This window comes from Apis cerana, linkage group LG9 (genome assembly GCF_029169275.1).
Source record: "Apis cerana isolate GH-2021 linkage group LG9, AcerK_1.0, whole genome shotgun sequence".
NCBI lineage: Eukaryota > Metazoa > Arthropoda > Insecta > Hymenoptera > Apidae > Apis > Apis cerana.
The window spans coordinates 8080096-8106834 of record NC_083860.1 but is presented as its reverse complement, the minus strand read 5'-3'; the positions used below and the strand labels follow the sequence as shown (position 1 = coordinate 8106834).

At 23.9% G+C, this 26739-nt stretch overlaps 6 protein-coding genes across 21 annotated transcripts in view; 2 read left to right on the top strand and 4 right to left on the bottom strand.

Moving 5' to 3' along the window:
- Positions 1-1058: 1058 nt before the first annotated feature.
- LOC108003547 (4'-phosphopantetheine phosphatase) lies at positions 1059-6543 on the bottom strand. The gene is made up of 14 exons (XM_062079396.1): positions 6204-6543; positions 5741-6020; positions 5449-5632; positions 5280-5372; positions 5003-5156; positions 4726-4916; positions 4376-4650; positions 4161-4313; positions 3991-4078; positions 3679-3883; positions 3439-3596; positions 3181-3350; positions 2799-3113; positions 1059-2676 (listed from the first exon to the last, which is right to left on the bottom strand). Exons 1-13 carry the CDS (start codon positions 6298-6300, stop codon positions 2810-2812), a joined length of 2352 nt encoding a protein of 783 aa, XP_061935380.1. The 5' UTR covers positions 6301-6543; the 3' UTR covers positions 1059-2676; positions 2799-2809.
- A 525-nt stretch (positions 6544-7068) lies between these two features.
- LOC108003567 (alpha-1,2-mannosyltransferase ALG9) lies at positions 7069-10961 on the bottom strand. 2 transcript variants are annotated; one of them, XM_017065904.3, is made up of 12 exons: positions 10824-10961; positions 10347-10485; positions 10000-10205; positions 9784-9897; positions 9591-9701; positions 9228-9510; positions 9047-9163; positions 8770-8983; positions 8555-8696; positions 8358-8487; positions 8119-8249; positions 7069-7998 (listed from the first exon to the last, which is right to left on the bottom strand). In XM_017065904.3, exons 1-12 carry the CDS (start codon positions 10901-10903, stop codon positions 7857-7859), a joined length of 1809 nt encoding a protein of 602 aa, XP_016921393.2. In that variant the 5' UTR covers positions 10904-10961; the 3' UTR covers positions 7069-7856. The 2 variants fall into 2 exon arrangements, with proteins under 2 accessions (XP_016921393.2, XP_061935388.1); XM_062079404.1 differs by lacking the exon at positions 10824-10961 and adding an exon at positions 10615-10758.
- Positions 10808-12936, top strand: LOC108003571 (cilia- and flagella-associated protein 300-like). 3 transcript variants are annotated; one of them, XM_017065915.3, is made up of 7 exons: positions 10810-10944; positions 11230-11346; positions 11465-11546; positions 11642-11711; positions 11772-11944; positions 12036-12208; positions 12291-12936. In XM_017065915.3, exons 2-7 carry the CDS (start codon positions 11252-11254, stop codon positions 12487-12489), a joined length of 792 nt encoding a protein of 263 aa, XP_016921404.2. In that variant the 5' UTR covers positions 10810-10944; positions 11230-11251; the 3' UTR covers positions 12490-12936. The 3 variants fall into 3 exon arrangements, with proteins under 3 accessions (XP_061935398.1, XP_016921404.2, XP_061935397.1); XM_062079414.1 differs by lacking the exon at positions 11230-11346 and having other exon boundaries at positions 10808-10944; XM_062079413.1 differs by lacking the exon at positions 10810-10944 and having other exon boundaries at positions 11207-11346.
- Positions 12220-18220, bottom strand: LOC108003554 (uncharacterized). 3 transcript variants are annotated; one of them, XM_028669584.2, is made up of 11 exons: positions 18089-18220; positions 15707-15871; positions 15575-15622; positions 15321-15505; positions 15112-15232; positions 14510-15038; positions 14231-14436; positions 13859-14096; positions 13459-13675; positions 13224-13396; positions 12220-13119 (listed from the first exon to the last, which is right to left on the bottom strand). In XM_028669584.2, the coding sequence occupies exons 2-11, from the start codon at positions 15838-15840 to the stop codon at positions 13021-13023; spliced, it is 1950 nt and encodes a 649-aa protein (XP_028525385.2). In that variant the 5' UTR covers positions 15841-15871; positions 18089-18220; the 3' UTR covers positions 12220-13020. The 3 variants fall into 3 exon arrangements, with proteins under 3 accessions (XP_028525385.2, XP_061935387.1, XP_016921373.2); XM_062079403.1 differs by lacking the exon at positions 18089-18220 and adding an exon at positions 16506-16637; XM_017065884.3 differs by lacking the exon at positions 18089-18220 and adding an exon at positions 16272-16398.
- LOC108003506 (phospholipid-transporting ATPase IF-like) overlaps positions 16024-26739 on the bottom strand; it is a 13705-nt gene continuing 2989 nt past the window's right edge. Inside the window, exons 2-19 of one of the 6 annotated variants that reach the window (XM_062079387.1) lie at positions 23849-23950; positions 23498-23752; positions 22974-23126; positions 22571-22872; positions 21748-21968; positions 21283-21569; positions 21029-21208; positions 20649-20796; positions 20432-20574; positions 20114-20353; positions 19878-20020; positions 19639-19798; positions 19253-19561; positions 18994-19180; positions 18783-18928; positions 18601-18704; positions 18313-18517; positions 16024-18242 (exon numbers count right to left, since the gene is read on the bottom strand). In XM_062079387.1, coding sequence (XP_061935371.1) covers positions 18207-18242; positions 18313-18517; positions 18601-18704; positions 18783-18928; positions 18994-19180; positions 19253-19561; positions 19639-19798; positions 19878-20020; positions 20114-20353; positions 20432-20574; positions 20649-20796; positions 21029-21208; positions 21283-21569; positions 21748-21968; positions 22571-22872; positions 22974-23126; positions 23498-23752; positions 23849-23950 — 3321 coding nt within the window. In that variant the 3' untranslated portion in view covers positions 16024-18206. Of the gene's footprint in view, positions 18243-18312; positions 18518-18600; positions 18705-18782; positions 18929-18993; positions 19562-19638; positions 19799-19877; positions 20021-20113; positions 20354-20431; positions 20575-20648; positions 20797-21028; positions 21209-21282; positions 21570-21747; positions 21969-22570; positions 22873-22973; positions 23127-23497; positions 23753-23848; positions 23951-26739 lie in introns of all 6 variants that reach the window. The other 5 variants (XM_062079385.1, XM_062079386.1, XM_062079388.1 and 2 more) reach the window with 5 other exon arrangements.
- Positions 23945-26739, top strand: part of LOC108003533 (2-oxoglutarate dehydrogenase, mitochondrial-like) — a 6017-nt gene continuing 3222 nt past the window's right edge. For 2 of the 6 annotated variants that reach the window (XR_009831141.1, XM_062079391.1), the window contains exons 1-6: positions 23966-25190; positions 25278-25375; positions 25467-25748; positions 25849-26059; positions 26120-26297; positions 26372-26687. Coding sequence is in view for 4 of the 6 variants with exons in the window: in XM_062079391.1 (XP_061935375.1) it covers positions 24803-25190; positions 25278-25375; positions 25467-25748; positions 25849-26059; positions 26120-26297; positions 26372-26687 (1473 nt within the window). In the remaining 2 variants the exon portion in view is untranslated. Of the gene's footprint in view, positions 25191-25248; positions 25376-25466; positions 25749-25848; positions 26060-26119; positions 26298-26371; positions 26688-26739 lie in introns of those variants that run through there. The other 4 variants (XR_009831142.1, XM_062079395.1, XM_062079393.1 and 1 more) reach the window with 4 other exon arrangements.

Sequence of the window (26739 nt, the reverse complement as noted above, 5' to 3'; positions counted from 1 at the left end):
TCTTGGAAGAGGATCGAGGAACTTTGCTCGTAAATGTGTTTCGTTCTAACCCCTTTTCATTTTTCTCCCATAATTCTTTTTTCCCACTGAAATCCCACGTAATGAACGTTGAAAGGATTTTGCAAATTTTGATTATACTTATAATTACATATTTTCTTTAAGGAAAAAAAAAAAGGAAAATTATAAAACTATATTTCGCCTTCTTTACTCCCATAATATACCAACTATTCAACAACGTTACTAGCGCTCGAAAATTGCGAATGCAATTTCTACGGAGCTATTTTATGTTGAATACACGAGTGCAAGTGCAATCCGCAATCGCGAAGGAATCCCTGGGAAGGAATTAAAGCTGACACGAAGAGCTCTCAAAATATCTACCCGCACAACGCTATCGCTATGTTTGTGTGGTCACAAATAAACGCACACGTGCAGCTTCTCCTACGTAATCTGCATGAAATTACGGAATAACGTGTAATTAAAGTGTTGCCATTAAAGATGCGCCTATGCGGAGACTGATATTTAAATTTAGATACCGATACTTAAAAATTTCGACGTTGGATGTTTCTGACGATGTTGATGAACTTTTAATTTTTCGAGAATTTGAATGTCTCGTATTAGAAAGGATAAGTTATAAAATAGTGCCAACTTCTGATCGATTGTTCTCATTTCGTCGTTTAATTTTATGTTGCTTTATTGGAATCAATATGACATGGATCTTTTATTTCTCTTGCAAATAGTAAAAATTTGCGAATAAATCTGACTCAAAGCTTAAAACATTGTCAACATGCCAGAATTTCAAATAAAACATTACCGACAAATTAGAAACTTCGAAAGATACGAATCATCGAAACGAATGTTAAATTATTTCTTTATTAATATAATTAATATAATCAATTAAAAATAAATTTTATAAAATCTTTATTGTAAAAACGAAATGAATTTTACTAAATGTGATTTGATATTCTTAATATTCTTAAAATTATTATTATTAAAAAAATATAGTTTTTTGAAAGGAAATAATGAATAAAGATAATTGTGAATATTAAAAAAATTAAATATAGATTGTATGAAATTTATTTTTGAAAAATACATTTACATTTCTTTTGCAAAATATTATACATTAGTAAAAGATCAGTATCTTAAATATATAATATATATAAAATAATAATATAGAATAAAAGTTAGTAACTGTTAGAGTAATATTTCTGATTGATCAGCAAATTCGAAGATGAAATTACTGTTAAAAAAATGTTTATACTTAATTAATTATTACTTTTCAATGTTAAATTTTATTATAATTTACAAATTTAAAAAAAATCACATTTAATTATTAAAATATTTTATGCAATTAAATCACAAAAAAGTTCATATATTATTTACATTTTATAAATCAAATTAAATATATGCATATTTTATATTGAGTATTAACAAATAGTTTGCATCAATCTTTAATTTGAAAATCATATTGTCTTAATTTGAACAATTTTCTTTTTGTAATCTATCTTTATTCGACTCATTTTATGAAATCTTAGAAATTTATTATGATAATCATTTAATAAATTAATCATTTTTAAAAATATTTTTGCTTATTTCATAATAATAACATTAACATTTCTTTAAAATTTTTAATTTACAAAAAAAAAAAGTTTAAGAAAAAAAATTTAATTTGACAAGAAGCAATTTTCTGTACAAAAAAAACTTTTAAGTCAAAAAATGATAATATATGAAAATGATTTATCTTTTATAATATTATTCTATTATATTGTCTATTGATTTACTGTTTTAATTTACACGAATATGTAACTTTCTGATTGAATGTTACATTATCACAGAAACTGATATCTATTGAATCTAAGAATCCTGTACAGTATCATATAATACATGTCTTTAATCGTTATTATTGGTCGTCATTATTCAATCGTTCTTTCAATCATTTCATTATATTACAAAAAAAATAATTACATTATTTATGACTAGGTATTAATTTTTTTTTTATCAATGTTTCTTGTCAATGTTAAAATTTTTATACACTAGATTATAATGTTTGATACAATATTAAAAATATTTTTGACAATCCAGTTTTACTTGTAATATTTCTAACAAAAAAAGAACTCGAAAATTCAAAAAATTATGATACTTTAGAGATATATAACGTGTTTATGGTATGTCTTATGAAATTTTTTTTTTTTTTTGCTGTCCAAAATCACTTTAAGGAAATGAAATCAATCTTTGAAAATTTTGCTACTTTTCAATTTTATAACTGAAAAATTATAATTCGTAAACTATAAGAAGCACAAAGAAAATTTCAGATAAAAATTGTTTCTTTTCATAAAGATTATCGTCTCGTTCTTGAAACATTTTCAATTATTGATTTCGCTTTAAAGTAATTTTGTCATCAAAAAAATTGTGTAGACTTATATAATATATATAAATATTACGTATTTCTAAAATTTTATAATTTTTTGAATTTCCGAATTGGGGATCATTTTTTGTAAGATAAATTTTGTGATAATTACAATATTGAAAACAAATAACAATAAATTTTATAAAAATTTAAATAATATTTTTCCTATATTTTCATTCAAAATTATAAATAATATACTAAAATTTTTTATTTTTTATATACATACCTAAATAAAAAATAAAGAAATACTGTAATGTTTCAATTTTTGATTTCTGAAATTAGAATAAAATTTCAAATATATCAAATATATATAGTTAAATAGTCATAAATATAGTTATAATTCTGTATAACTATATAATTCAATATTTATATACTTATATATTTATATACTTACATTTTTATTATTTATTCTTTTATATCGCATGTGCAAATATCTATTTTATTTTCTACACATTCTACTGGACATTCTTCTTCTAGTTTTATATCTTGAATTTTTATTTTTATTGGTTTTTCATATTTACATATTACAGCGTACATGTCACCACCTAATCGGCGTGCTAACCATCGATTTTTAACAACAGCTAATTTTAAACATTCACAAGTCATCTTTGCATGAAAATTTGTATGAAGTGTTCTACCCATTCCTTCCAATACAATAAGATCAACATCATGTTTTACCATTGCAAGACATAAGTCTAAGTTCAATCGGCTATTAAAATAATTCGTAAAAATAATACTTAAAAATAATTATCTTGATTATATATCATAATAATTACCTTAAATCAAGACAAGGTCCAGCCTGAGCAGTCTCCATAGCAATCAAACGATTTTCTTTTAGAGCATGTCTAATAACTTTGCATATGTTCGATGCATCTCGTAATGTTACAACCAATTCTGAATATGTAACATCATTTAATGCTGGCATAGAATTAGCACATAATATAACCTAAAATAATTTTTATTTTAATTTAATTAATGTATTATGTATTATTAATGTATTATAATCAAATTGAAAGATATATATTTCAACTAACTTTTGTTCCTCGTAATAATAGATCACGAGCAAATGGTAAAATTCCTAATATTATATCAACTCCACTATTATCAACGAAGATAGCAGCACATTTATGTGGTATACCTGTTTCTAATCTTTCTATCCAATCATCCAAATTATCAACTAACCAAGGTCTACCTAAGTAAAAAAAATATATTAATTTTATCAAGATTGTCTCTTTCGATAAATTATGATCACAAGTATTACAATGCAGCAGTACCCGGTATTTTCGCTTGAGCTTCGGCAAAACCAAAATCTGTTGTTTCCATCAAAGTTGCAACAGCTTGTGCGCCCCAATCAAACATATTGCCACTCAAAACTCCCAGTATTAATGTCTTTATCTTTTCCACTTCTTCCAATTTATCGATAGTCATTATGCGACTTTTTAAATATTTTAAAGCTTCTTCATTTTCTTTCTTCTTTTGCTATATATAAAATAAATGTTATAACAAATTAGAAATTAATTAAATATATACTTGGTAAAAATTCTAATACAAGAATAAACACAAGAATAAACTTTTCTGAAACTTACAAATAAATAAGGATCAGGAAAATCAAATTCCTTCATGCAATGTTCAATAGTATCCAGTAATACTCTCACTGTAAGTGTCCCATAAGCACTATAATTCATTATATTATGAATGATAAAATTATAATATATTTTTATAAAATGTTAGATTTTTATTATTGAACAAAGCTTACAATGGTTCAAGATGTAGATAATGCAACCTGTCCACATATTTTTTCTTCAATTTTGTTGCTCTATCTTTTGCAGTTGGACTATGTGGTTGACTATGAAGAGCTCTAGCTATGAATTTATCTACCGATTCTTCAAAACATTGAAGCCAATAATCTCTAGAAATATTTATTATATATCATTAAAAAATATATGTAATATAAAAGTATTTATAATTTACCTAGCTTCTTTATCCTCAGCAAGATCAGTTGTATCAGGATTATAAGAGGCTGGATCTTTTAAAAGTGGACAAAATGTAACAGCAGTTTCTGCTTGGTCAATTTCTAATTGATCTATTTTAATTCCAAGATTAGTGCATGCTGTATCTTTAAATCCTGAAGATCCAGCATAATTTTCCAACCAATTATATTCATTAGATTGTTCAGCACCATACAAAAAAGCTCCAATTGCACCAAGATAACCTTCATGTCGAAGAAAAAGAGGTTTCACCTTTCCCTAGTTTTACAAAAAAAAATTATATATATATATATTATGCTTACATGAGAGAAAAATAAAAAGTTTAAAACTAACACGAGACCAATATTTGATGGAACATGAAATAGTATGCATTGATAGAGGATGATTACGAAGAAAATAACCACCAAAATAAACTTTATTCATATTATGCATAGTTGCATGTAAACTTGCTATTTGTCCAATATCATTACTTATAGTAAGTAAAAGACTTCTAACAAGATCTGCTTCAGAATATTTTGGTTGTCCTAAAATATAAATAAAAACATTTATTCCTTATTACTATTTAATTTGGTAATCACATAAATTATTTATTTTTTCTATGTCCACTTACCATCACTATAAAAAGTAGCTTTGCCAAAAGAAGATGCAATAAGATTTCCAGGTAAACCTTGAGAAGAATAATCACCCCCATAAATATCTTTCACTAACATATCAATATTACGATGATCTCCTCTTTCTGCAAGTTGCAACAATTCATCAAAGCCCTAATAAAATATTTTTAATTATTTTTTAATATTGTATTTATTTATTTCAGATAAAGATATAATAATAATTTATATATATATGTATATATATATATAAAGAAATTTATATTGAATTATTAATACCTTTTTTTTTGTGAGCAAAAAACCTAATCCCCAAAATGTTCCTCCTCCTGTAGCTGTACCACCAACTCTTTCAAATACCTCATCAGATTCAACCTGAAAATATCATATATATTTTAAAAATAAGGAAGAATTTATTTTAAGACAATTAATTATTATATTTGTAACTTACTTTAAGAATACTGACACCACTACCAATATTTACTAACATATATGGAAATATGTTAGGACCAGCTTTTTGAAATTTATATTCTGGATTTCCATATCTTTCAAATTCAAATGCTTCACAAGATATATTTTTTAATAAAAAATTACAACCTTTTATTAGACATGCAATCTCATCTTCTTTATCAATTCTAAAATAATGTTTCATTTATTTTTATTTTTATTAATAATGTTTATTAAATTATATAAATTTCATTTAATAAATATACAAAATTTAAATATTATTTTAAAATACTTACATTAAACCTAATTTTTCTTGTAGCATAAAATTAAATTTGTATGCTCCTCCACCAGTTACTTTAATATTTTTGCCATGAAATCTTTCAACATTTACTAAATTTTTTTTCACAAAATCTAAACAATTTTCAAGGTATCTGGTTTCAAATTTAACAAAATGAAGTCTATTGCCTTCATGTACTTTGTATGTACGTTCTCCAGTATTTCCTAAACCCGTATCCTCGTATAATGCTTTACGATAACTAATTGTTGAATAATAAGCTATTTTTGTCAAAGATAATCCTGTAATTAAATGAAAATCAAAATAATCTTGAATTGCATTATTAAAGGACTCTGATTATTTCAAATTTTAAAAATTAAAAATAAAAATATATAATCTTCAAAGGATAACCTTATAATTGAATTTATATAAAATATATAAAATCTTTCATAGAATGTTAATAAAATATACAGCATAATACTTACCAATATCAATAGCAAATTTTTGAGCATTTTTCAAATTTGCAAATACTTCAACTGCACCTGGTAATTTTATGGAATGATTTCGTTCATTCGTTTCCATTTTACATTTATCTTAACGAAACTACTATACTTCGAACAGTAGGTGTTTTCACAATTAGCAATCAGTATACATCACGTTAAATAATAATTTTATCAGTATTTAAATATTTGTTAATAAATATCACATATATGTAGTGAAAAATTTTCTTATCTCTAGGACATACATCAACGCGCATGAATTAAAATTTTGTTTACTCGAAATTTATCGCGTTGATCTAAAAAAATGGCTATTAACATTAGATAGACAGAAGCGCCCCATTCATATACATAGTGGTAACGTTTAATTTTAATAAAAAATTATGCACAAAGCTTAATTATATATACAAAGCAAATTATGATAAAAAAATAATATATCTTAATTATTTAAACAATTTATAATATATATATATATAATTAATAACAAAGAATTTTATGATTCTGTAAGATATTTTGGTAGAGAAAAAATCTATATAAGAATTTGTTACAGTAAAGCATAAATTATCTTCTTATAGATATCTATAATTCCTATAATATATTTATAATATATTTAAATATTAATATTTGCAATTTTAATATGTATAATATAACGACACTTATAAAATGTCTGATAAAAAAATTATAATGTCATATTATTTGTTCACAAATCATATTTTATTTATAATTAATTTATATCGTATTTGTTAAAATTTGTTAAAAAATAATTTAATAAAAAATACTAATAAATTTAATAAAATTAAAAAATGTTTTGTAATAATTAAAATATATTAAATAATTTAGATTTTACACAATATGTTCCTGAAAATTTTTACTAGAATATTTATAAAATATAATACAAAAATTTACAATATATTTGCAATTAAAATTAATTATATTACACTTTCATAAATGTATTTATAATCTCACTATATATATAAATTGTTAATTATAAAGAAACTGGAATTTAATTACATATAAATATTATTATCAAATATTATTCATACAATTATTATTTTTAGTTATTATAGTTTATTAAAGTTTATTATATATGTTATATTGATAAAATTACTTATGTATATTGATAAAAATAATGCTTAATAGTTTATTAAAATGTCTAAATACTAAAAATGCAAGAACAAAATTAAAATATCTTATATTATTAAGTATTTTATACATAAAAAATAATTATTAATTAAATGTTGTATTACAAATATAAGTTTTTTATATATCTATGTATTTTATACAAAGTTTTTATTCAATATATTTATATCATCATAATTTATATTTTTTAAAACACACTAATCACGCATATATTTAACTATAAGCGCATATATTATATTATACATGTATTAACAATCATTTATTATAACAAAATTATGATTGATTCAGAATCTAATTATGAATTTCTTTATTTTTAATAAAACTAAAAAAATTTGTAATTTTTTTTAGTTTCAATCGTTTTTGTTTTTTTTATTTTCATTTATTATTTTTAAGTTATTTTGTTTTATCTTTTATTATATAATCCATTTGAAATATCAAACATTAATTTCCCTGATAGAGACCCTGTTTATCAAAATCATACATATGTTCTAAAATTTTTATTTAAACAGATTTTGTGTTCTTTTCTTTCGACAAAAGAGGAATTGATTTCAATTTAATATTCTGTAATAAATTATACGAATCATATGTACAATATTTATCAGATAAGAAAGGAATATAAAATGCTCGGAAAAATCGGTGTGATCTAAAAAATAAATAAAATATTAAAATATAAATATAAATAAAATATATTCAATAAAATATTAAGTTAATAAATATTATAGATAATATAAAAGAAAATTCATGCAACATATAATTCACTTACTTTGCTGAATTTAAAAATTTGGATGATTTTATTATTGTGAAATTATCATTAAATCGAGAATAATTTGGTTCTAAAATTGTTTCAATACCATTGTCCAAGTCTAATACAAAATGGCATTTATCTAAATTAAACTACAATAATATGCATTAAATTAATTAAATTGAATAATAATCATATAAAAAATTTATATAAAATCTACATTTTAATATCTTCATACTGTTTTATGAATAATAGCTTACATAACGTGTAGGTTCTTCTCTATTCATATCATTAAAATAGGGTTGCATAATACTAGTTGCATTTTCATGGTTTAAAAAAGGTTGTGGTAATTGACCTTTAAATTCTGATCTTAAATATTGGAGTTTCCAACTACAATATTTTTATTTAAAAACATGAAACATTTTATATTATATTTGTTAAAAAATGTGTTACTTACTTATTTGATGGAAAGAAAAAGCTACTTGGAAATCTGTGCCATTCTTTACCAATACAAAAATTAATATTAATATCCTTAGATATTTCTCTTTCTAAACCAAGTTTATTAGTATCAATCAGTACTTCCATTGGTGCATAATAACCTAGTATTTAAGAAAAAATGAAAAAATTTTATTTTAATTAACTTTCAAATTTTAATTAACCAAAACTTTTTACCTTTATATATTGCCAATGATCTTGATATTCCAAGAAGACCACATATTAAAATAGCAAAACATGTAATATAAACAGTGTATTGCAAATAATGATAAGCAATATGTAAAGAACTAATTTTTGTCCTGATAAAAAAATATAATTTTTGAATAGTATCTACAGCTATACCTCCAGCCATACAAATCATTGGATACACAGGAAACAAAAATCGTTCTTCCTGTAATAAAAATATAATTAGATATATGTAATTTTAATTATTAAAAAATATTATTTAATTTACCTTATGAGGTTGTGAAAAAAACACTAGAAACCAAAGATACAATGGCGCCAAAGAATACCAGTAAGATAAACATAAACGATCTCTTGGTCTGGCTGGTACAATTAACCACACTAAAAACTATAATGTTGATTAAGACATCAAAAATTATAAAGTTTCAGATTATTGTTTTTATAAATATTACCAATCCAAATGGAGCACAAATAGCACCAATAAAAACGAAATTAAAATTTAAAAATCCATTATAAATGTAATAGCTGAAAGGTTCTATTCCATAAATATTTGGCCCATGATTAGTAAAAACATTGTACATTACAATATTTAAAGGTGCTATAACTAATTTACCATAATACATTGAATCAATCCATATCATTGGTATTAATACAACAGTACCAGATATGATTACCCATTTTATAAATTTACTCCATTCTTGTTTATGTAATAACATTTCTATTGCAATTGGTAACCTGAAAATTGATATGAAAAATATTTATATAATTATTTAATTTTTACACTTTAATTTTCTATATAGTATAAAAGAAAATACCCAAGTAATGCTGCAAATGGCCATCCTAATAAAGCAGATAAAGCTGTAGCAAAAATTGCTAATTCATACTGACGCCCATACCATGCTGCTGTTGCAATAGTACTCAAATACCTATATAAAAACATATGATATTAATTTAAATGATTTAATTTTACATATTCATTTTATATATTATTATTTTTAAACAACATACATTGAAAAAGAGGACGGTAAAAATGCAGCACTAGCAATGTACATGCCAGAGCTAAGAATGAGAAATACTAATGTTAATCTGCCTATGTGAATTCCAAATTCTCTGCATACATTTCTATTAGAAAAATGGTAATATTTGGTTAATATTTTAAGATAAAATTTATCATCAATGAATCTATATTATTAACATGTATAATATGATTCATAAGATATATACTTATAAAAATATACTTCAGACAATGCACAACCCACAGATAATAGGCATCTTACAAAATAGAAAACTAAAACAGGATTTGGTTCTAACAAGTAATGATAAAGTTTTGCTGGTACCATATGAATCAATAAATACATATATGATCTTAATGCATATTGTGGGCTATATTCCCATGTTTGTTGACCATTGCCATAAAGTAGATAATGACTCTAAAACATAAAATATATGAAAGAAAATTTTTGTATATTTTTGTAAAATAAATAATTATTTATTAAAACAGAATAATATAAAACAAACACATATATAAACATTATTAAAAATTAAAAAAATTATGAAGAATTATTCCTTACTGGTTCCCAATAATTATATGTTTCATCACAATCTGTTATGTGACTCCATATAGCAGAACAAAATCTAGCAGATAGAAGTAATTTAAATGCTGTATCCACACAAGGATAAATAAGTCCAATATCAGAGGATTCTTCGGGTCTGAAACATACATTCTTAATTTTTCTTGAAATTTGTATTTAATTTTATGCATATTTAATTTATAATTTTTAATTTTATTATTTTAGAAATTTCATATTAATCATGAAATAAAAAAATAAAAATACCTACATAATATACAAATATACAAATCTCTCATAATAATAAAAATCTTATAAAATAACATATTATAGGTATTTATAATTTCTTAAAACAATTAATATTAAATTGTCAAAGAAAAAAGGTTAACCGGTATATAATGTTTATTTTTATTAAATGTAAAAGAACACAAAAATTTTTTTCCATGTTTTATTATTAAGAAAAAAAAATATTATGTTTACTTTGAAAATCTTCTGCCATTCAACTTTTTCAGTTCTTTCTTGGAAATAAAAAGCTGACGTTGACGTTGATTCGGCGCCATGATTTTTCAAAACCTTTGAAGCTAAATATTTTTTTAACTATGTAACTATATTATTAAAATATTTAAAAATATTAAAATTTTATATATTCATTTTATTCATATTAAAAATTATTTTTATGATTATACAACAATTATATAACACTAATTTATACAAATATTTTATATGAAATCTTATATATTTTCTTTATTATTGCTTAAAAATATTTTTTTTGTAAATTTCTTTTTTATATATATTATATATATTATTATAATTTCCTTTTTTTTCAAAAGTTTTCTATATATTAAACAATTAATATAGTATAAATGTATCATATGTATTTCCATAGTAACAATATAAATTTGTTAAAAATGGAGATTGAACATAAATATACATTTGTCCCCCTTGTTCAAAAAAATCTTATTAATATAAACGATAAAAAAATTCAAGAATTTCTTTCTAAATGGTAATAATATTAATGTTATTATTATTATCTATTTTTGATTTATAAATATATATGCAAAATTTTTTTATTCAAATTTAAATATAACAATTTGTAGTAATAAGTTTTTTTCAATTTTTAGGGGAATTAAAGGAAATTTTATTATCCAGCATTTTACATTCAATGAACCTTTTCAAAAATATCATAAATATCATTTAGCTGAAGTAAGTTAATCATGTAGTTTTTATTTCAAAATACTTTTACTTTAAAATAATTTTAAAGTAAATTTGATATTTTTATTATTTTTTAATTTTTCTAGGCTTTTTTTAAAGATAGTACTGTTGCTAAAGAATTATTAACAAAGCAAGGAAATTATTGGGCAAAACAAGGTAACAAAAGATATTTTTCTATATGATATTATGTATTACTAATTTTTGTTTATTTAATAGATATAATAGCATCAAGTGTAGAAATAAATCCTATTTCTTGTTCTGTTTTAAATATGTCTTTCTTCAATAAATTAAAAGATCCTAAAAATGGAATTGTGCACAAATCTGGAGCAATTTGTAAAAGATTTGATATGGAAATAGAAAATTTTCTAATCTCTGATAATCTTAGAGCAGTATGGATTTTTACTTATTTATAATTAATTAGTTTTAATATATATTTATTTATAATATATAATTATATATTCATTTATAATAAATTTATAGATGTTATTAGATGAAGAATGTCCAGAGTATAATTTATATTTAAAAGATGAACGAGAAGAATTTATATTTTTTATTTTTCAAATGCTTGTTCTTGGAGGAATATTGTGTCAATATGAAGATATTTTAAATCCATATTTAGAAGTAACAAGAGCTATGTATAAGGATTTAATAAAGTTGGGTGATATAATTGTTTTATAAGTATTCTTTATATAATAATAATTATACAATAAATAATTATATTTTTCTATTATTTAGAGTACAAAAAAATGAAGATACTGATTTATCAATTAGTACAATAGTTTTACAGGTAGTAGCTAAAGATAATAAAGGAGAAGCATATTTTCCATATGATCCATCACATATGCAAAATATAGGATTTCTATTAATTGACAGTGTAACTCATGAAATTACAACATTTTTGCATCAGTTTGGCGAATATTGTCTTTCACAATAATTATAAAAAAATTTAGAGAGAATTATATCATAAGTATATTTTATGAAAAAAAACATTCTATACACCAAATCATTACATTATGTATTGTGCATTATTTATATTATACATTTATCATATACTTAATATTCATTTGTTAAAATATATTAAAAATATAACTTAAAATTTAACAATTTGTCTATTTAATTGATTAATTGTTATTAAGAATATTAATATGTAATTTAAAATATTATTTACTGATGCATCATTCACTTCATATATGTGTAAAATGTAAATATAATACTATATATAAATACACTATAAATAATAACATTCTTTATTTGTAATGTTATTTTTTTCTGTATTATATTATTTGTATTATATTATTATTATTATCTTAAGATTAATGTTTGTTAAGACGAAAAACATGAGATAAATGTAAAAATCAAAATATAATTCTAATCACAGCATTTCTTTCATGGCTTATAAATTTTTTCATGAAAATTTTTTTGCAAATAATTTAATTAAATATATATATTACTTTCTAAATACTATTTAATTTTTGCAATAACAATATTTTCTTAAATGAAATAAAGAATTTTCTACACATCTTGCCTGAGACCCATACATATTAATTCTACTAACATCTGAAATCTAAAAAATTTATATTTATTTTTATTTTTTCATTTTTTGATAATTATTGATATTTATAAATAGTAAAATATATATAATATAAATAATATAAATAGTAAACTTACTTTGGTCACAAAACTATTTTTTTTTATATCATAAGTAATACTGACTTCAAATAAAGCAGCTCCTGGTTCTGTTTTTACTTTTAATTGATAGGTTTCAGTAGTTAATTTTGTTTTTGCGCTAAAATCTCCTATAAAACCATCTTGATCTCCCGATTTTTGAAATTTCAATAAACCTATAATTTTACATTTTAATATTTATCAATTAACATAAAAAATATATAATTGTTTATAATACCTTTATTAGGTATAAGTTTAGCAGCCCACAATATTTCTTTTATTTTCAATTTTTCACATATATCACGATGATCTTCTGTATAACTATTAAGGAATTGTATAAAATATTTGGCTGCAGCAATAACATTATCATTGTCAGTTGAAATTTCTTGCCAACTAAGACATGCACACCAATGGGGTTCTATAAATGCATCTGCACAAGTTCTATCTAATGGTATCTGTATTATCATATATATATTTATTAATTTTTAAATTTAACTATAATTAAATGTTAATGTTATATCTAATCTATAGCAAAAAATAAAAACTGTGTCACCATAATTTTATTTGGAAACATTTATGTGAAAAATTAATAATTGCTTAGTAGACATTATAAATATTAAATATAATTTTTAATCTACCTTATCAAATAAGCTAATAGCTCTTTGATGACGATCTCCAATTTTTGGTGTTTCAAAATTTAATATACTTTCCAATGTTTTGTGGATATCAAATGGAGTTGTTAAATAACGTGTATTATGTAAAAAATTTGCATAAGCTTCTGGATAAACTTTTTTAAACCACAGTGGAAATACAAATGAAAAGTATGGTAGTCTTTCCTCTTGTTTACCTTGTAGAGTATTACGAATTTCTGCAAATCTTAAAAATAAAATTTTCAATATTACAAATATATGTTTATAAAGTTTTTAATATATTAAGAATAAAATTTTTGTGATACAATACAATATTCAAAATAAAATTTTATTCAATTCAATTTTATATATTATACAAACCTATGTCCATGATCACTCATTATTATCAATACTGTATTATTCAAATGACCAAATTCATGTAAATCTTTTATCCAATTATAAAAATCTTCATCTACCATTCCTATATCATTATAAGAATCATGTGAAAGTTCTCCATGAAATCCAAAAAGAAATTTTGGTTGATGTTTATAAACATTAAAAATTTCTTTAATATAATTCAACATTACCTATAAGAATAATAAATTTAATGATCAAATTGATAAGCTTAATATAAAGAATATTAAAAAAAATTTGAAATACCATGTGTCTTGGAATACCTCCAATACAAAATTTATTATAATATCTAAAATATGGTGTGGCAGCCAAATAGAAAGTTCTCATGTAATGATCAGTTGGTTGTTTATTAAAACCCTTTAGACGATATGTAAAAGTTCCAATATGATGAACATCTTCCATAAATCCTGTTATATAACCATTTTCTTTATATTGATTCCATATCATTGGATATACATTGACATACTTTGCTTTTAATCCCATGCGTTTCCTAGTATCTGGAAGTTCAAGTTCAATCTTTCCAGTAAGAATAGGAATAAGAGCTTGTGGTGTTCCATCACCTACTATATTATATCCTTCTAATATTAAAGCATCTAAATATTCTTTCAAATATTGATATGTTTTTGGTAATTTACGTATAAATGTATTTCTGGATAAAGAATCAAAACCAAACATAAGTACATTTAATTTAAGAGCCTTGTTCCCAACATTTTCCCATTTACTTTTTTCTTTTACTTTAGGATCATCCTTTACTCCAACCATGATACTATGCCATCTAAAAAATTTTATAAGAAATGAATTAATAATAGATAATAATCAATAAATTATTATTTCTAATATATATTTACTCGTTTCTATTTTTTGATTCACATTTAACATCAACAAAATCACTGTATTTTAGAACATAAGAATCATCAGATTCAATAGGAGTCATAAATGATACATTATAATCATCATCTCTGAGAATTTCTGTAAATGTAATTGAAACAATTATAAAATATAATAATATGAACATTATGAAATATTACTGTAAATATATAAATTTCATAAAATTTACCACTGAAAAAACAAGTTATAGATCCATATTTTTTTTTTGCTTTATTACTAATAACCAATCTTGAGCCACGAAGAATAACCCAATCTTCTGGTGTACATTGCAAGGGAGAAACATCATGAATGAATTTGGTAATTTCTGGATTAGAAACATCTAATTGAGGTAGTTTACAAGCCACAATTCCTTCCCTAAGGACATACGGACCTTTCTACTTTTTTTTATCTAATAAAATTTTTCTAATAAAATTAATTGTATACCCAATATAAGGTTGTTCAGATTCCTTAATTAACTGAGATATGTGTATTCTGAAATAATATAAGTTATCAAAATATGAATTATAATATAAAATGGTTCATTCTTGTATTGAAATGAATAAAATGTTTACTTACAATTTATCTAAATTTGATAATTCATTATCATTAAATCCTAATTCTGAACGAAAAACTTGAATAACACAAAACAGCAATAAAACAAATAATGCTGTTATTATTAAACGTCGAAAATAACATGACATAATCTTCATTTTTATTTAGTTTGTCATAAAATTATTTTACCTAAAAGGTAAAATATTTATTTTTATTTTATTTTTTTATCTTGTCCATCTATATGAATTTTTTCCTAAAATATTTTTTTCATCCAAAATATATATTTATATTGTAAAATAAAATTAAAATTTAATGTAATGTAAAAATAAGAAATTAAAGCATTTATTCATAGACATACAAATTTATTATAAATATTAATAATTAACATCAATTTAAGTAAAACAAAGTATTAAAAAATAATAAAGAGTAAATATATAAATACAAAATTTCAAGTTTAAAAGAATAATCAAACAAAACATATAAAATATAATCTTAAAAAAATAAATGAATACAGAAATTATATAAGTTTAATTTTATTAAAATCAAATAAACTTATATATAACAATAATTTTATATTGTTTCAACAGACCATTGTACAAAATCCTTTCCTAAAAAATTAACTAACAAGAATCTATTTTTACAAAATATGTATAAATCTAATATGTATACTTCGTGAAAATGTATAGAATTAACAACTTTGATCTATAATTAAATATGTGAAAAATGGCAACATTTCGTTTGCAACAAACTTAATTGATTCTTTTTTAAAACAATCCTTAGGTTAAAACAACTTTAAGACTTAACAAATAAATAATTAATCTACCATCATGACTCTTTTTTTTTACCAGTTTTCTAATAATATCACAAATAATGTCTTCAATTTATACAATTAATTATAGCCTTTTTCATTCTTCTATTTTCTTATTTTTTTTTTCATTCAATAATAAGATCATAAGCTATAATTAATTATATAAGATATTTCTTGAAGTTTGTTTTTTTCTTTCTTCTTTCATCGTATATTTGCCTTCTTTTAGAATTTCTCTCTGGAAATTTATCACATCATGTTGAAACAGCGAAAAAACATTGGCGAATATTGACATACCCTATCTTTCCCGTGAAACTGAACAGAATTAACTTCAGTTTTGAACTATAGATATAACTACCATTAAGGCGCGTCATTTGAGAAAAATACACAGAAAACATGAAATCTTGATATGCATGGATATAAAAAGAGAAAAATACAAATTAAATCTTTAATGTATTTACGACGTTACAAAACATCATCACATATATTATTTTTGCTACACACAATTTAAAATTTATCATGTGCAATGACATTATATAATTTTTAAAATTAATTTTTTCTTTTATATAAAATTATTTACAATAAAATTATTTACAATAATTAGTAGAAATATACATTATTAAACACTTATTATAAGATTCGATCATTTAAAAAATTAAAAATGCTTCTAGTTCAATCACAAAATAGAAAAGCACATATTTTCATCCTATAATTATTCTATATTAATTTACATTTGATTAATATATACATAATATAAATATATCAAATTTATCAACTTCAATATTTCTTTTTCAAGAATATATTATATTTGAAATTCTATAATAGTATGTGTATAATATTCAATAGATTATAATAAAATAATTAAAGAATTAGTAATACAGTAATACTTGAAGATATTTTTTGAAATTTATCTTCTGCTATTCTAATTACAGAAATTGATTTACATGCTTGAACTCATTTTAATATAATATAATTAAAACAACAACAAATTTCGTAATTAAATATCAATTTTTATATTATAATAACATGAAAATCATAAAAATTTAATTTTTTATAGATTAAACTGATCAATTCTTATTTTATTCCGTCAAAAACTGATTTACTTAAATTGTAATAAATTAATGAAAATAGGAAATTTATATTTTCTGAATTATTTCGACTTGTATTTTCTGGAGCATTACTGTATCATGTAAATAATTTAATTAAAAATTTTCTAATCATTTCAAATAATAATAAAATAATAACAATAAAAAAACAGACAAATTATTAAAATATTATTTACACACATACGCACACATCGTAAATATATATTATATATTATATTTACGATATTTTTATGCATAATGTAATTATGATATGAGGATAAAAAATGTATATATTATAAATACATTTTAAATCTTGCTGCAACATTTAATCGAGTTGCTTCATTTTATAATTTAGACATATATATAATAAGAAATTATAAATAAATATAAAGTACTTTTATAAATTGATAGTTTTACATTACAATAAAATATAATAATAAATATAGTAAACATATTTATAAAGAATATTATATATATAATCTAGATAAGTAAATAATAAATTAATAAATGACTTACGTTCTATATAATACAAAGGACAATTTACCAATTTCATAGAAAATTGAAGTTCCTCGATGCAATATTATCTCATTCGGATTTTCGTAATATAAAATTGTGTCTCCAAAACTGTGACATGTTAAAACGTTATCTCTGAAAATGGAAATATATATATCTATTCATTATCATTAGTTAACATGAAAACAATAACTTATCTAAATGTAAAACATATGTTTGAATAATACATTTTGTGTATTATCGTTATCGCTATTAATAAAACGCCATGATTCTTCATTTTTTCTTAGTTTAAAAGTAGATCTATAGTTGTTATATGTAAGTAGCAAATAATCAGGAATTAAACAAGTGACGACGACCACAATAGTTAGAAGCCAAAATGTAATCGACGATACTAATATTATAAAGACCCTCAACATATCACCATCGTATCTTCTATTAAATAAAAATAAATAATAATTTTAAATGAAATATAAGATATGCATGTGAAATTTGTGAAATTATGAAATATTGCTTACATGGGTATAAATGAATGAGTAACTGCAAATGCAACAAATATTAGTTGTGAGAATAATACTACTAATATAAGTGGTATTGTCCAATAAGAACTACGTAAAAGTATCTAAAAAAATAGAAATTAATTTCATATAAAATAAGAAAAATTTGATATAAGGTATTTAGAAAGTAAAAATCTCACTACCTGTAAATTGGCTATTAGTGTGACTAAATGGAAAACAAGTATACTGAATGTCCATTGTTCTATTGGCGTATTATTATATAAAGTAACAGGATTGATGAGTATGTATGTATATGGCATAAAAAATATAACAATAGCATGCCAAGAACCTGAAAAAATATATTAGTAAAATGTTCATTTTCGTTAATGAATCATTTACATTTAAATAATTTACCTAGAAAAATCCATAAGAATAACTGCTGCATAGATAATAAACAATTGCCTTGATTTAATCTATACAGATATGGTTTACGCAATAACGTATCAGCACTATAATTCTGTTCAAACAATCCATACATCATTATTGGAAAAGATGTGAATATTACATTGTAAGACATTAAGTATAAGGCGTCAAAAAATGACTGCAAATAGATAAAATAACTTAAAAATAGAAAACCATTGTAAAGATATCCATTCTGAAATTTAGGTTTTACCTGTGTGGAAAACCCACAAAATATACTAAATATAAATTGTGGTATCATGAGGATAAGATTCTTATAAAAAAAATATTGCGTCAAATTGGCGGTCCTGATATAATACCAATGTCCATGCACAAATAATGCTTTCTTTAAAAATTTAAATTTAGCTATTGCAAAATCAGAGTTAATGGCCGCTTGCCGACCCTCTTTGCCTATTATTCCAATTCCAGCGTGAGCTTCTTGTATCATCGAAACATCATTTCCTCCATCACCAATGGCAGCGGTATGCGGCCGACTCTTTGCTTTTTTAATCAATTTTACAATCTGTATAGATTAAAAAAAAAAGAAATATAACTGTAGGAAAATGTATTTATATGTACTTTTTTTCATAAGAAACTTACTTCACTTTTTTGTAACGGAGATAGTCTACAACAAACGACTGCATCGCAAACCATTGCGATTGATCTGAATTCATCTGCATAATTTTTTATTGCAACTTCAAGACTTTGTCCATCGATTAGTAATCCAAATTGTTTAGAAGGTTCGAGTTTCAATCTTCTTCTAAAATTGTATAAAAAAAAATAAATAAAAATATGAACGAAAGATTGAGTAGTTTTATGAAAAATTATTGTATATCTACTCATAATCTGTAAGTTCGTGAAGACAAGTTTCTTTTTCTCTTATTTCTAACAATTTAAGAACCTCGATACCATTCTTAAATTGACCACAGAGATATGCTATATTTTCTGCGGTTTCCGCTTTATCACCAGTTAATATCCATACCTGAATGAAAAAAAAAAAATCATATACGAAGATTTAATTTAGAAATTTTTTTTAAAATATCTTTTTGTAATCAATAATATTAATATTACTGACTTTAATTCCAGCTACTTGCAAGGATTCCAAAGTTTCTGATACTCCTTCTTGAAGACGGTCTTCAATAGCAGTCGCACCTAGTAAAGTGAGATCTCTTTCTATTGCATTATAAATTTGTTCTACATATTTTGATCGTTCTATACCAATTATTTGTCTAGCTTTTTCTAGTTCATTCGAAAATTTATTATATTTCTTTTCGTTTATCTTTTTATATCCAATAACCAGAGTTCGAAAACCTCTCTAAAGAAAACAGTATTCTTTTAATGAAAATATAAAAGGAAAATAATAATTGAATTTATGAAAGACTATTCGTTCAACCATAGAAAAATCAGTCACGTGCGTAATAACTTCATTGATTTTTCCTTCGATTATAATTGGCAACATAGTGCTATCTGCTCCCTTGCTGTATAACCAATAATCTCCAGCTGAGTCTTTTACCAATACCGACATTCTCTTACGTTCTACCGATGAAAAATTCATCATAATTTTTATAATCTACAATTCTTAAGAGTTCGATGAATCTTTGAATACTAACCGGAAGTAAATTCTAGAATTTCAAGCACTTTATAAGTCAAAATTTTATTCTGGATTTTTAATTCTATTGTATCGTTTTTTCTTGATTCAAAAACGACTCCGCATCTGGCACAAGCTTCAACCAAAGCTTTTTCGTCTGCCGACGTTGCCTATCGCCATAGTAATCAGATATTTTTAAATATTCTATTCATAATTAAATTAATTATTACTAATTTAAATAAAATATTAACATTTTCAGCTTTCGTCAGCTTTTTTTCTTCGTTATGTTATTTTAACATAAATTCATTTTCAATTTTTACTTATCAACGGATCATTAGAGATAAAATTATATAATGAAATTAATATAAAGATTTATATCCATAAAATACAGCTATTTTTTACCTGATATTCTGGTAAGTCCGGATGCATCAAAAGAGAACTATCTACATGAAGGATTTTCTTTTGCTTGAAACTTTTGCGAAATTCTTTACGTTTCAAGATGACACTGGCTTTTTGACTCAGGGGTGAAATTTGAACTGTATGGCATAGAGCGATGCTTATCATAAAATGCCAATGTTCTGGCTGGAATTTAATCGAAAATTATATCGAATCTTAAAAATACTCATGGTTGCATTTAATTAAAAATGCAATCCTACCTCCCAGGTATTTAATACAACTGCCTGATTTTCATCTCCACTAGGAGGTAACAGATACAATTTGCCATCGCAATCTTTTTCCATATACATTTTTCCATTGATCGAACAACGCCTAAATACCATCATATTTTCGGTGAGTGTACCAGTTTTATCTGCAAACAAATATTCAATTTGGCCAAGTTCCTCGTTTAGATTCAACGTGTGAATTAATGCTGGTTGATCCGTGTCTTCGTCATACATGTCAATGTCCCAGCTGAAGAAAAACGAACCGAAGAATTTTTGTAATTCTATAAAAAAAACAATTAATTAACCGAACCTCGTCAGCTGTATTTCAGTTAATCGATAATATTGATTTTTATCCTGATATTAACCTTAATTTTTATATTTTTAATCTTAATAATTTCTAGTTATGATAGCTAAATATAAAACAAAGTAGTTAAGAAAAATAGTAAAAATAGTTTTTACCTATGCTAACGTATAATGATATCGGCACGATATAATTGTAAAGGATAAGGAAACTTAAAAAATCCGTAACCAATGAGGAAAAAGTAAAGGATTGAATATCGTTTAGGTATGATGACCATGACTCTGACCATGATTCCTCTAGTACGGCTTTCATTGTACAAGATTCTATTACTTCAAATAGTAATATGATGAGAAAACATACGATATATTTATTATTGGATCTGTAAATAATAAATTACGATTGAATTCATGTATCTATAAAAAAAATGTAATAGAGTATTAGTGTTTCTTTAATAATAAGATAAAAATAATAATATGGAATTATACATAATAAGGCAAGATATTAGATTCAGATGATTTCCATACATCATACTAAACTACAGATTATATTATACGTTAGTTTTTTCTTTAATTTTAAAAATTGAAAAATTGATATATCGTTCTTATTTTAAAAAATCTATTAAAATAAATAAATACAGTATTGCACTTTATAAACTATTTTTAAGATATTGCAATTTATTACCTAATGTTAAAAAAATATAAATAATAAATATCTTCTTTGGATTATTAAAATATAAATACTTATATCATCTTTAAGAAATTATTTTTTCATCTTATGAAAATTAAATAATTATAAAGAAAAGATAATTTTTTTTATAATTGTCATCATTTAATATTCAAAATTTCTATTAATGTTTAAAATTTTATTTGTTCTTTAATTTTACTTTGGCATAAAAAATATTAGAGATCCAGCTTTACCCCATTTTCTTATTTTTTTCTAATTTTCACTTTATATGAAAATATTATACTCGAGATTATTTACTTTTCAGACGTTGACATTTTTTTACTTGTTATCTTTGAATTGAGAGACAATTTTGTATCGTGACCAGTATAAATCGCACAACCGATAATATAATCCGTGTCTTTCAATCTAGATCCACGAAGCAGTAAATTATTGATCATTAGATATCCACTTCTGATCGTTTCATTGTTTTCATCTTTGATTTCCATTTTACCATGGAAAGAATAAAGATTGGATGAAGGATGTTGACAAGTGACAATGGCGTTTAAGGATATTATTTGTTGCATCGACATATTTGAGAGTACTTTTGGAATCGCCACAGTCTATGAATAATAATTCAATATCTATTATTAATACAGCGAATTCAAAATTTTATTATTGAATTAATCAGAGTTATTATTTGATTCGATTAAAAAAGAATTACCTTTAAATTGGTTTCACCATCAAGATTTGACGTGGTAATGTAACAGCATTCCGAATCTTCTGTGCTATAGAGAAGCAAAAGATCGCAAGGGATATCTTCCTCGCGATATATCTTCACTAAGTCACCGACTACTATATTTTCACGGTAAATGTTCTGAAAATATAGAATATGATGAATATTTTGATGCATTTCGATCGAAGCTGACAATATAATTGATTTTTATCTTCTTTGTCTCTCATTTTTATATAATTATATTATTTCCTAGAAAAGTAAAAATTATAATACTTTTTTTAACAACGATAGCGCAGAAAATAAATTTGAAATATAAATATGTATATATATCACTAACGTCTTTGTTAATTTATTAATGGTAATAATTATATAATTAGAACACGCTTTGCATTATAAATCATAAATGTTAAACATAAACATCGAAAAAACTAAAGAAAAGAAATATATTAGAAAAAATGTTTTCGTTGATTAAAATTAGTTAATTTTAAATGTAATTATATAATTGCACTTACTTGTACACATTTATTGCGTATGACAGTGACGAATGTCCGATTCTCTCGTTTATCATTAACGTAACGATTATAATCCTCGAAGCCTTGCTTGCACGCAGTTACTACTATGACAATAGTTAGGGGAAGGATGCTCGTTATAGGAGAGATCGGAGACTTTATTGATACAGATGTTATCGCCATTGTAAGAAAATAAAAATTTGCTAGTTGTCTAAATTGTTCAAAAAGATTTTTTGGTATAAAATTCCACATTGTATACTGAAAATGAAATGACCAACCAAATTATATTCAAATTATAACAAATCGCGATGAATTAAATTTTAATTTAAAATACATATTAAAAAAAACACTTACTTTTTTGGAGACAATATGATTATCTGGAAAAATTGTTTGCTCCGGCTTGCTATCAGGATTGATGTGTATTACCCTGTGATCAACGATTAATGGTGGCGTATCCTATACAAATATTCTAATTAGAAAACAGATATATGTAAGATTATAATATATATAAAATCTGTTGCTCAATTTGTAAACTTGCTTGTACAAATAATATCACATGGGAAGTGGAATATTCAGTTTTCAAGAAAGCTGGTACACGTAATAGTTTTCGCGATTTGAACCAGTTTTTGCGAATAAATTGCCATAATCTAACACCAAACGATTGTATATCCATTTGAATATCTATATAGGGTATGTTAATTAAATCATCATAGGGTTGTGTAACATGTTGCATCATGTCATCACATCTTATTAATTCTTGTAATATTTCAAATCTTGTAATTCCGAATCACTGAACTTTATTTTAAACATTTTTGCACAAAAATATCAACAAGAACTTTGATGCTTAACTATATCGCAAGAAACGTGAGAAGTTGCATTTATATCAATCGATTCAGTTGTTTCAATTATTATTTCTCGTACAATCGTTATAGAAAATTAATCTAATTAAAAAATTTAAATAATAAGATTGTCATTTATTATTTCTACTTATCATCTTCATTCAAGGATGATAATTTCGACAACTAATTTTATATATTTATTTTATTTTATTTTAAATTATTTTGATAAAAGTAAAATATAAAATTTCAATATCGAAAATTGATATGAAAGAACTTCAATGAACAACTTCATGAAAGAAATTAAAAAATATTAGAAACTGATTGATATCACAACCTTTGAAATAGTCAAGTGTCACGATGATTCCCAGTACATTTGCAGTTTAGCAAGTTTGGCTTATTAAATTTGAAATTTCAAGAATAATAGTGAATATACCTGGTACTTTTACGGTGAATAATAACAAATGGAGATATGTATGCTAATAGACAATCTTATTATTGCATACGGCCTTTCGTTATACATATACCGCGAAAGTTCAATTGCCTCAATAAGAAAATACTACTCAAACGTCTTTCCTTCACAACATTCTATCCACAAAACTATGTCGTGCGTTTCAAGCACGACAATCAAAAAGGTAAAATCGATAGATTCGATCATGTGTTGAACATGGACAATATTCAGTATTTGGAATATATGTATCAATCATGGAAGAAGGATCCAAGTTCCGTGAGTGCTTCCTGGGATAGGTATTTTAAATTAATTGACGAGAAAGATAAAGAATCGCAGGCTTCCCACAAATCATCGTCAAAATCGACTTCTTCATCCTCTATCCACGGATCACCATCTGGTTCACAGTCAGGTATGAATTTTCTTTTAAATTTTTAATACTTTTATTTAAAGGAAAAATATATATCTAGAAAAATATACTTTACTTGTAAAACAACAGAAAAATTTCCTCAACAAAGTGCAAGATCGAAGTCAAATGGTGATATGCAAGGTATAATTGGAGCTTTCGATATCAATGCCACGATTCGAGCTTATCAAGTATCCGTCAATCAGGCTCTAAGCTTACATTAATAAATCCATTCGAATAGACCATTGTAATTGGTCTATTTATATTCCATATCGGTTTCAGGCACGTGGTCATTTGATTGCCGATACTGATCCATTGGGCATACAAAATCCAGAATCGCGTAAGCTTCAAGGCACTCCTAATTTACCACCTGCGATCGTGGTGCGACAATATTTGAAGGGAATGACCGAAGCTGATATGAATAGAGAATTTCCTCTTGCACCATTTACTGTAATTGGTGGCCCTAAACGAAGTCTTCCTTTGCGTGATATTCTAATTAGATTGAACCAAGTTTATTGCGGACACTTAGGTCTTGAATATACCTACATTCATGATCTTGTTATGGTAGATATTTTTAGTTTGAGAAAATATGTTATCTATATTGGAGATGTCGTTAAGATAAAAATAATATTACATTGAATTAATTTCGTCAAATTATTTCTAGTTAGATTGGTTAAGAGATAAGTTTGAAATGCCTGGTGCTTGGGATCTTCCAGCGGATCATAGGAAATTTATTTGGATGAATATTATGAAGGCAGTAACATTCGAAGGATTTTTAGCAAGAAAATTTCCCACTGAAAAAAGATTTGGTTTGGAAGGTTGCGAATCTTTTATACCATCAATGAATCAGTGCTTGGAAACATCGGCGGAACATGGTAAGGAAAAATTATTATGATTCTTATTATGTAAAAAATATAAAATAAATGATGTTTTAGGAGTTGAAAGTGTTGTGATAGGAATGGCTCATCGAGGTCGATTAAACACATTGATCAACGTTTGCATGAAACCGTTACATCAACTTCTTACACAATTTCATTCGATTGCTTTAGAAGGTTTTGGTTCTGGTGATGTGAAGTACCATTTAGGAACACATGCAGAAAGAATGTTAGAAAGGTGATTATATGATTATATGGATAAATTACGTAGTTGATGAAATTATAAAATTATTTAGCTGAAATTTCTAACAGAAGTAAGAAAAAGATTCGTGTTGCTATGATGGCTAATCCGTCTCATTTGGAGGCGATAGATCCTGTCGTAGTTGGTCGCGTTCGAGCCGAACAAGTAGAAAAGAATGATGCCGAATGTATGTATATAAAATTCGTTGATCAAAATATTTTTATAATTAAAAATTCATTTATACCAGATGGCAAAAAATCGGTGGCTTTTTTGGTTCATGGTGACGCTGCTTTCTCGGGTCAAGGTATTGTTTACGAAACGATGCATTTGACTAATTTGCCGAATTACACGACAGGTGGCGTTATTCACATTGTAATCAACAACCAAGTAATGATATTCATTTGTTACTTTTATTCACTTTTAAATTTTTTTCATAAAT